The sequence below is a fragment of the Fistularia commersonii genome, chromosome 19, assembly GCF_037954325.1.
Source record: "Fistularia commersonii isolate RoL2024-O1a breed Wild chromosome 19, RoL_Fcom_v1.0, whole genome shotgun sequence".
NCBI classification, from domain to species: domain Eukaryota; kingdom Metazoa; phylum Chordata; class Actinopteri; order Syngnathiformes; family Fistulariidae; genus Fistularia; species Fistularia commersonii.
This window is the reverse complement of record NC_141302.1, coordinates 12,897,978-12,907,892: the sequence shown is the minus strand read 5'-3', so window position 1 is coordinate 12,907,892 and position 9,915 is coordinate 12,897,978. Positions and strand designations below refer to the sequence as shown.

General features: G+C 44.7%; 2 protein-coding genes across 2 annotated transcripts; both read right to left on the bottom strand.

Moving 5' to 3' along the window:
- Positions 1-515: 515 nt before the first annotated feature.
- LOC147223791 (lysophosphatidic acid receptor 6) lies at positions 516-4,531 on the bottom strand. Its single transcript, XM_086166216.1, has 2 exons — positions 4,306-4,531; positions 516-3,200 (listed from the first exon to the last, which is right to left on the bottom strand). Exon 2 carries the CDS (start codon positions 3,195-3,197, stop codon positions 2,283-2,285), a length of 915 nt encoding a protein of 304 aa, XP_086022342.1. The 5' UTR covers positions 3,198-3,200; positions 4,306-4,531; the 3' UTR covers positions 516-2,282.
- Positions 4,532-4,698: 167 nt separating this feature from the next.
- On the bottom strand, positions 4,699-7,958 carry tm4sf21b (transmembrane 4 L six family member 21b). Its single transcript, XM_086166215.1, has 5 exons — positions 7,459-7,958; positions 6,879-6,944; positions 6,324-6,475; positions 5,542-5,728; positions 4,699-5,373 (listed from the first exon to the last, which is right to left on the bottom strand). The coding sequence occupies exons 1-5, from the start codon at positions 7,648-7,650 to the stop codon at positions 5,371-5,373; spliced, it is 600 nt and encodes a 199-aa protein (XP_086022341.1). The 5' UTR covers positions 7,651-7,958; the 3' UTR covers positions 4,699-5,370.
- Between the last annotated feature and the right edge of the window lie 1,957 nt (positions 7,959-9,915).

The window sequence follows — 9,915 nt, the reverse complement described above, 5'->3', positions numbered from 1 at the left end:
CTTTTCAAAGTTTCAATTTTCAAAGAGGAGTTCAAAGATGAACTGGGAACTTTAAAGGACTTTGAGGTAGCGCTGATACTCAACCAGGATCATCGGCCTGAATTCTGTCAGGCGCAGGGGATCCCTTATGCACTCAGGCGCAAGGTGGAGGAAGAGCTGGAACGCCTACGGCAACTAAATGTGATTTCCCCAGTGCAGTTCAGTGAATGGGTCACCCCCATTGTACCCATCACAAAGAAAAAAGGTGATAGATGTATGCATCTGTGGGGAGTTTAAAGTGACCGTCAACCCTGCACGCTGTTCAGAAAATTATCCTACCCCCAGGAAAGAAGATTCTTGAGAACGGTCTTGAGGCAAGGGGTGGCAACCCTCAGGAACTGCAGCAGCGGTCCCTCCTCGTCCTCTCAGTCCGAGGCTAGGGTCTGGATTTCCTAGCCGATGGTGGATGGGGCCTGTTGTATCTGAGGTTATGTCGTATGTAAGGGGAGTGGAGAGAAACAGAGACAGAGGCTATGTCTGCTTGGCTTCCAGCAGGAATCCGATTTATTGGTTATAGTGAGTCCATTTTATGCAAAGGAATAAGCAATACAAGCATTGAGAGGTACAAAGTTGCACACAAAACAGGTGGTGGAACAGATAAAGATGGAATGCGTAACATTATCTATCATCAAGGCAGGACGTTCAGAGCATCAATGGGACTTTCTCAGCGAGAGAAGTGGACAAGCACAGGGAAATCTCAGAAAATATAATGGTAACAGAAAATCATCTAACAAAAATCTGGTTCGCTCACTAGCTGAGGGACAACGCTTCAGCAAACTGGATCTCTCGCATGCGTACCTGCAAGTGCCAGGTGCTTCAGGGGCTCCCTAATGTGCACAGTTTTCTGGATGACATCCTGATAACAGTAAATTATGATGCTGATCACCTGGAGGCAGAACTGAGCCGCTTGGGAAAATTTAGCCTCTGTGTGCGGCAGACATGGGAGAGAAACCCGTGAGATCACATGGACTGAGGCTCAGGTGGTAGTCACGGGGGTCTAGTTCCAGTATTGGATCTTTCTGGTAGGTTTGAAAGGTGCAGAAATGTCCGGTCTGTGGGAGCTAATCTGTCTTGGGATGGATCAGAGACGGTTTTTCCATTTTGACAAAGATGGTTCCTTTGCCTCCTCCATCTGTCTTCTCTGGCCAGAATGTGGACATTGCTGTCTTCAGCAGTTGCTCTCCACCTTCAGGTGTTGGTGGACTTTGGAGTCCTGTCCTGAAGTGGTGGGTCTCAGTAAGGTCTCAGTATCTGTTTGCACAGAGGTTTGTTTTTCTCCCAAATGTAGACGTCATCACATTCCTAAAAACGTCCTCAAGGGAATAAAGTCAAGTCCAGTTGCTACAAGATGATTTTGGAGACAGTGTCCTCCTTTCACCACAGGAGGGCTGTCTTCAGTCATCTATCGCTGCCTTTGCTTCTTTTGACCATGGAGCTTCTGAATCTTACCACAAAACACACTGACACACATACACAAGACACCCACACACATTTCGCTGTCTGAACCAAAACCAGAAGGATATGGCGCTTAAAATTTCCTACGCTTCTTTTAACATCTCTCACCTAAATCAGAAGTACACGGTACGTGTGAAAGTATATGGTTGTTACAGAAGTATATTGAACTTATAGAAGTACATGGTACTCAGAGAATTGTATAGTACTCATAGAAGTACATGTCACTTACTGAAGTACATGCTACTTTCAGAAGCACGTGGTACTTATGGAAGTGAGCGATGCTTACAGAAGTATACGCAACTTGTAGAAGTAAAAAGTCCTCCCATAAGTATTCAGTACTTACAAAAGTAGTGGGTATGTTGTCATGTTTATCCCACATACTGGTTGTAGAGCAGGCATCCCGGCAATGAGACGGATGAGAAGATGTTGAAATCCCAGTTGCTCTGCCGGCATCAGTGTGTGAGTGCGTGTATGTGAATGTGTGATCCAGCGTGAAGGGCGACGAAAGCTCCGTACGAGTGGAGGCGGGGGATACTCCCTGGACTGGTCACTAGTCGATCACAGGGCCACATATATTGACAGACAACCATTCATTCACTCACTCACTCATTTGGGGCAATTTTCCAATTTTTTTCCAATTAACCTGCGCCACCGTTCCATGTTGGCGAAGCATCAAGGAATAATAATAAATTGATTTTTTTTTTTTTTTTTGTACTTCTTAGCTATCTCCAAGCATTGATAAGATGCTTGGGAGCTGCCACGGTTTCTGGTGTCCTCTTGATCCGCAACTAGCTTTGGCTGTTCAAGGTGAAAATCCTCTGAAAGGCGCTGATGTCCAATTTCATTCTAAACGTGTTGGTGGTAAAATAATACGCAATGGGATCGAGCACTGTGTTTAAGCATGCCAACATCAGGCTGTACCGGTACGCTATCACCATCTGGCACGATATGGTCTCTTTGTATTTTGTGAGGACACACAAGCTGACATGGTAAGGAAGGAAACTGAAGAAGAAGATGAGGACGCTGACGAAGATCATTCTCTGGATCTTATGGCTGTCCACCAGCTTGGTCTGCGCCGCATGGCTCCTCCTGACAGCACGAACCAAACCCAAGGAGCAGAGCAGCATCACCAGTAAGGGGATCCCAAACCCCACAAACAGAGTGGTGAAAGCCACCCAATGTTCCATTGAATAGATGGGCAAGCTGTTGAAACAGTTATTTTGGGGAGAAGTCTTTCGCTTAATCAGGTAGAGGGGAATGCTGACGCCGAAGGTGAACATCCAGATCCCAAGGCAAATGAAAGGAGCTTTCTTCCTCCCTTCACGGATGCAAATTGATAGCGGGAAGGTGACGGCCAAGCAGCGGTCCAGGCTGATGCAGGTCAGAAGAAATATGCTCCCGTACATGTTGGCCTTCAAGACTAAACCCAGGCTTTCGCACAGCCACTGAGGGAGGCCAGTGTAGCCAAGATGGTAGTAGATCCTCACGGGCAACGTGAGCACGAGCATCAGGTCAGCCACGGCCAGGTTGGTCATGTAGACAGTGATGTGTGATCCCAATCTTATGAAACAGAAGAACACGACCAGCGCGGTGATGTTCAAAATGACGCCCAGGATGAAGATGAAGGAGTACAGGCACACAAGGATGATCTTGGGTTGACCTTGATCTTGGTCAAGGCAGGTGAGGTTGTTGAGTGACATCATTTCCTGTGAATGTGAGGAGAAAGGAGTCATTAACTATCAATCGATGGAGTTCACCCATTCTTCTTAACCTGTCTCCTTAACATTTGTCTCCAAATGTTCCTCAGCTGACCTCAACCTCAGAGAATCTGGAGGATGAGTATTGGCGCTGGTCCTCGACCTACTGGGTATTCTCTTTTGGTGAAAGTATTTTGAAGTACTTGAAACAAGTATTGTGCACCTTAGCTAACAATTTGCATGTGGAGCTTCTCATTTGGAGTCATACATGGGAGTCAGAAATTAACCAAACAACAGCTTAGCATATGTGTTTCTAGCTCTATGCTAGCTGAGAATACCCAAAAATACCGATGCTTATAGGTGACTGTTAATGAAAAAGACTGTTATCGGGGGATTTAAGAGTACTGTGCTTTCTAAGAGGGCGCGGTGTTGTGCCCCTAGTGGCCACAGGGTGTGACATCTCGTGCAAATGGGGAGGGGGGGAAGCTAATTAGCATCTGCTGCATCCCTCGCTCTAATTCAAGGAGACAGTTTGTCAGGACAAGTGATGCAATTCAGTCTGTCCTCTGTCTCCTGGAGACGTAGGCGCCCTCCTCTGTCCTCCTTCATTAAGCTCCTGTCAAAGGTCGTATCCAGGCGTCATTAGTAAGCAGAGGCTCACTGTCAGAATTCTGATTGGACGTTAGCTTTTCAGCTCCAGGGTGACACAAATGCTTTGCCTGCAAATGAATCATCTCCATGAGACTTTCTTCCTCAGGCTTTATAATTTGCATGACATATGCAAAAAAAAACCTTCCCTTGAAGTTGAAACACCCAATCTCGTCTTCCTGTGTGAAAACCACAACAGATGAAGCTTCCGGCTAAGGTCTTATGGTATTCAATTTAAATAAAAAAAGTTCTGAAGACCCCTGGAAGTAATGCTTTCTTCTTCTTCTTCTTTTGGCTGTCTTGCTAAAGCTAACTTCTATTCCTCCTTCTCTCTAGATGTTTCCCCACCTGTTCCCTGCTCTCACTATAGATCACAATGTCATCTGCAAACTCAATGGAAACATTGACCAGGCAAAAACAAGTAGTAACAAACAACAAGTAATGTCTTTGAAGTTTGAGTTTTTACCTCCCCTGAAACCACTTGTAAAACCAAAATGCCTCACGACTTGACATGCACATCCGGTGTCCAGACAGCCTGTATGATGATTAGAACATCCCCTGAACGCAGGAAGAACCCAGAATGTTCTGCAGTAAATGCAGCGATGGACTGGTGGTATAAAGAGCTGTTCCGCCTTTCTTCATGTGTGCAGTAATTGTGTGGTGAGCAGAGGAAGTTTACGAACACTTATCAAGTACAGGGGATGAGTTTGAAACTTTTTTTTTCTTGTTCAGTTCCTTCTTCAAGTTTTACCCAACCTCCTATACGGTTCATCTTCATCATCATTTCCCCCATCCCTCATGTCACCGCTGCATCATCTGGAACATCATCTTGAATACTGCCAGGAGGTGCAAGTGAAGGCAACGTTTTGTGTGTGTGCTGTTTCCATAAAATATACAGCAAAAACTGCCTGGGCAAAAAAAGGACTTCAGAAGGTGAACGATAACACCGACATCAGTATAGGTTAACTCCAAAAGAATATTATTTATTAGAGAAAATGTGTTTGTTTTCTTATAATATAGTTACTATATGTACATTCACAATATGAACCACAGACCTGAACAGACTTTCTATTGCTCAGCAACTGAGCCGACTGTGCAGCTCTGGCTTTCACCTCTACTCTGCACAACCGTGCAGAGTCAAAGTGATTTCCGCCGCATTCCCCAAAAAAAAAACTGGCCGTTGCTCAGGATTTAAATCCAAAAGGTGTGCTGCTGTCAGAATATATGTCAGACAGTAAGTGCCCACCTGCACCGTCACCATCGCAAGTAGGTTTATTATTGACAAAGTCCTCCAAAGGCTTCTTCTCAAGCTAGATTAGGGTACGCTATCAGCCTGTTTATTACACCATCTATTCAAAGCTAACATACACAAAAAGGCAAAGTTGCAGACAATCCCAGTCATGCCTCTCGAAGAAGGCTGGACGACAGTGCATGTGATTAGGGACGTGCATGGCCCTCCGGAGCCATCGATCATCCCAGCAAAACACCGCTCATCTCCTCCTCGAGTGGTCGTGGGGCATTCAAGTTCAGTTTACTGTTCAGAGATGACAGAAACAAAGCGGGGTCAGTTTTCTAACTTGCCGGGTGTCACGAGTGCAGAGTCAGCCAGAAAATCAGTTTGCGGCTTTCACATGGCGCCAACATCGGCATGAGAAAGACACCTGGCGCCCTTCCCCCTGAGGTTAAAGGTCACCTGTTTTACCTTGCTATCGGCGCAGGTGCCGCAGAGGCAACCGAACAGCCCGTTGACCATCTGGATGAGACACAGGATGAGCTCCAAACATGCCGCCACCAGCAGGGTGGAGAAAAGTCCCACGTTGAACTCCACTATGTTCTTCGGCAATTTACACCACTTCTGCATGTCTTCGTTCCCCAGGTAGCTGCCACTACTGGAATGGATCACAGACGGAGGACAGTGGGTTATTACAGTAGCAGCGTTACAGTAATGTATCTTCTAAAAATTTGGGACACACTGCCATACTCTCTCCATGTCAAACAACCAAGCTAAAAAGCTAATTTCAAGCTAGTTTGCCCAAAAGATGGCACCACCTCCATCGTCATCTCACATTTACTCAATGTGAGGTGAACCACTTGTTCTCCATCCTGTCGTCACCATCTCCCTGTTTCACAATCAAGTTGAGCACATCTGAAATAGCCGCAGAGAATGTTTCACCCCTATAGCAAAAGATAGCTTCAAGCATGAATCTTTTTTTTTTTGCACGGGGCAGCTTATCTGGAGAGCTCTTCCTGTTTGGCCAAAATATTTCTATCAGGCCATCTGTAAGAACACAGCAGCTTTAGAGCAACATGATCTGACAACGGATGTACTTGTGTCAATGTTTTCCTGTGAACTCACGCCAATGCTCCTGAGCTAAGGAGAGGAGACCAATGGATGGGTGCAACTCTTTGTCCTAAATAATGGAAGCACATGGTAACTCCCCCCCCCCCCCCCCCCCCCCCCCATAACTTAAGAACAAGACGTACCTGTTAGCGAAGGGAGCCCCCCATCTTGGAATTGGGTTTTTCTCATTGGACCAGAAGCACGTGGGCCCATTGGCAAGGCCAAGGGAGGCGACGCTCAGACTGTACACAGCCCCCACCACGCCGGCTGCGGCAAAACCGATGGACAGGAACATCTGCATGGAGCACACACCTCAGCATTAGAACTTGGCGAGGCAATTAGGTCTGACATCGAACGCAGGAAAGGTTCAACAATTTCAGGAACCTTATTCACATTTTGCCAAATTGCTAATACCGCCTCTTCCCCCTTCCCCAAATCAAGGGAGAGCAGCATGTGACCAGAACTAAGTGGTGTGGGCTAAATTCCTCATAAGGAAGAGGAGACGAAATGAGATTCAGGAACTTCAAGTGCGGTTGATGCAAATCAATGTCTGAAAGGTGGCATCAGGATTGCGTCCTGCCTCCTGGTAGCACCACCTCCACACCAACGTCAAAACCCTTCACCCCAAACCTTCAGTATCGGAACAAAACCAAAATGGTCAAGGTAGCTTGTGCTAAGTTGTGTTAAATGGTATGTACCCCGCAACGGTTGGCGCAGCATTTCTTAGCGCTGGTCAGGTGGATGTGGATTGCAGGAATAAGGACCTGTGGAGGAGAGAGATAACATCACTTAAAACCATCACATTTTCAATGTAATCTGGTCAAACTGTTTGCAGTTGGACACACCAGCGGTTCACCTGTTCAATAAGTAAAAGGTAATTGTCGACATCTGGAATCTGACAAATTCTTCATACATCAAGCTTGATTGGATCCAGATAGACGTATATTTCTGGCTGAGGGGAGCAAATATCGTGACAATTCGGCGGAGTTACTCCGTAGTGAAGGTGGCAGCAGACATTGTGGGGTCCGTCAACCGTCAAGGATTTTGCATCATGTCAATCGCCGATCGCAAAAACTTTATTTTTTCTAAATCAAACTACAAACAACCTGGTGTTTCGGGATTAATCCTCAACCAGAGCTCCACCTTGATCACACCTCATGTTTCTCAATTCAAACAACTCAAGAAAATGGCTCTTGATTTTCGGTCAGCCAAAAGAAGAGCGTCGATGGGAAAAATCTTCTGTGCCGGGCGTTCGGACACTGGATGCGATCCACTCACCATGATCCCTCCGCCAATCAGGCCTCCCATGTACTTCACCTCCTGGGTGATGCGCTTCTTCCCATCCCTGTCCATATCAGCATACTCCGTTTTCAAATCGGGGAAAAATAGCATGATGTTGCAGATGACCGACAGTACGGCCAGCACATAGAGGGGGATGGCCACGAACTTGGAGCATGCTCCGGTGCACATGACGACTAAAGAATATTGAGCTGGAGTAGAGAGAGACGAAAGGAACAGAGGTATCTCAGGGTTTTGTTCTTTCTGAGGCGTTTAGAGTCTCATCCAGTTGCGGTAGCTTTTGGCAGATAGTTAGAGATCCTTAGCTCAAACGTGTCCAATGGAGGCGAAGATGGATGGACGGTTATATATTTGAGCCTCTCCGAGGGTGGAGGCTGTGAAGGTGGGACATTGATCCGACCTTCTTGCCGCCCCCTTCGTGACGGAATCTGGACAGGCGTGGTTGTTTCTGACATAGTCATAAAGTCTGACCTCTGGTTTTGTTCAGACGGTCTTTCAAAACCGCCTTATGTTACAGGTTGGGATTTTTGAAGGGTTTTGGGACTGAGGTTCAGGTTCTACTGGATATAGAGACGATCACTCATATACAAATACATATAAACACACACACACACATATATCTATATATACTTAAAGTATGTCATACATATAGCATGTGATTCTGTGAAAGTCACTGGCATCCAATTGAGGGGCGGAGCTTAACCCGGATCACTCATCCGTCAATCATCTGGAGAAATCCAACCGTTCACTCCCTCATTCACACCGACAGACAATTTAGAGTCTCACCTCCTCAGATGAGATGTGGTATTGCGATCGATGACAGCTTTCTTAAAAACAATCTGTATTCTTTAACCCTGAGTTACTTCATCGGGTACCTTCTTGTTTCAGTAATGCTTCATTATACACAGGTCACATATTTTCTTTGATAGGTTTCTGAAATCTTGTGTTTTTGAACCCTCAATATCAGCCTTTAACTCCAGCAGGCTGGTGAGCATTTATTATTCCGTTACTATCAGTAGATTTGGGCAGTATTCATTTGCTTGCACAAAGAGATAAAGAGCTGAGTGTTTATTTATCATCCTCATAAAATGCGCATGAGTTAGGGAACAGGCTTATCATCGTATCTGATGAGAAGCCATCATAAATGACGTGTGATGAATGGTTGCCACGGTAGCCGCATCGGTACCCTACACCCTCCCTGAGTAAAGGTCGCAGGAACATAATCCGCCCCTTTGTTGAGACAGTTTATTGTTTTACATTTGCTAGACTCGCCCAGCATCAACGTTTCAGCTAACGCCGTTCCTCTCCTGTGATCATACTGCACAATTCAAATTAAGACTCGGACCAATCATAGGAGCGGCAGCGCAGATGCCTGTTGTCATGGCGCCGTGTTTATTTTACCCATCAAGTTAGTACTCCTTTGAGCCATGCATACTGTTGAGTCTTACAAGCAATGACTTTATGGGCTTTTTTTAATTATAAAATTCTACTGAGACAATATTCATTTCTGCTCCAACTACTAACAACAGAAACTCAGCTGAGACAAGATATGTATCTTGAAAACTTCTCTCCTATTCAAAATTGAGCAACTATCGTCAATAAACTTTTCATCTGGACTAACCACATGTCACCTAGTTCCTCATCCAACTAAACTGCTCAACTAAGTTTTATCTTTGGTTAGCGATTCTGTCCTGGATGTAATAAAATCGTGTGCTAACAGGCTATGTACCACACACATTTAAGATAGCTGTAATTAAACCCCTCCTGAAGAAGTCCAGATTTTAGCTAACTTCAGACCAAAGGCGGGCAGGTATTTTGGCTGGCGGGCCACATTTCTCATTTAATTTTTATGCGCGGACCGACAAGATATCATGTAAATTGAACAAAACAAAAATTGCAATTTCAGTATTTAAATTTTTTGGCATTTTATTTAAACTTTAAAATCATTATAATCACATAAATGTACTGACATAATTTTGTATGTAATCATCCATACAAAATTAAACAAACAGAAAAAAAAGGAGTTTCTAAATTCAAAATTGATTGAAAATATTTATCAATATTTTCAAAGAAAATAGTTTGGCGGGCCAGATAAAAAAGAAAAACTGGCCGGATGTAAAATTTCCAGGTCTGCTATAGACCAATTTCTAATCATTTCTATCAAAGATTCTTGAGGGGAGTGATCATTAATCAATTATGTAACTTTATACATAACAATGGGCTATTCAGAGTTTTCCAATCTGTTTTAAAATGCATTCCTCCAGATGAGAACAGAGAACCTTGAACAAACCTATAACATTGATCTAAATATTCTGAATGTCAGAATTCAGTTTGTTTCCATGAAGGTTCCTCTCACAGAGGAACCTGTACTCAGAACCTGTACTTCATCCGTACTCAGAAGTTTTATATGGTCTTATTGCTGGAATGGAAAACCAT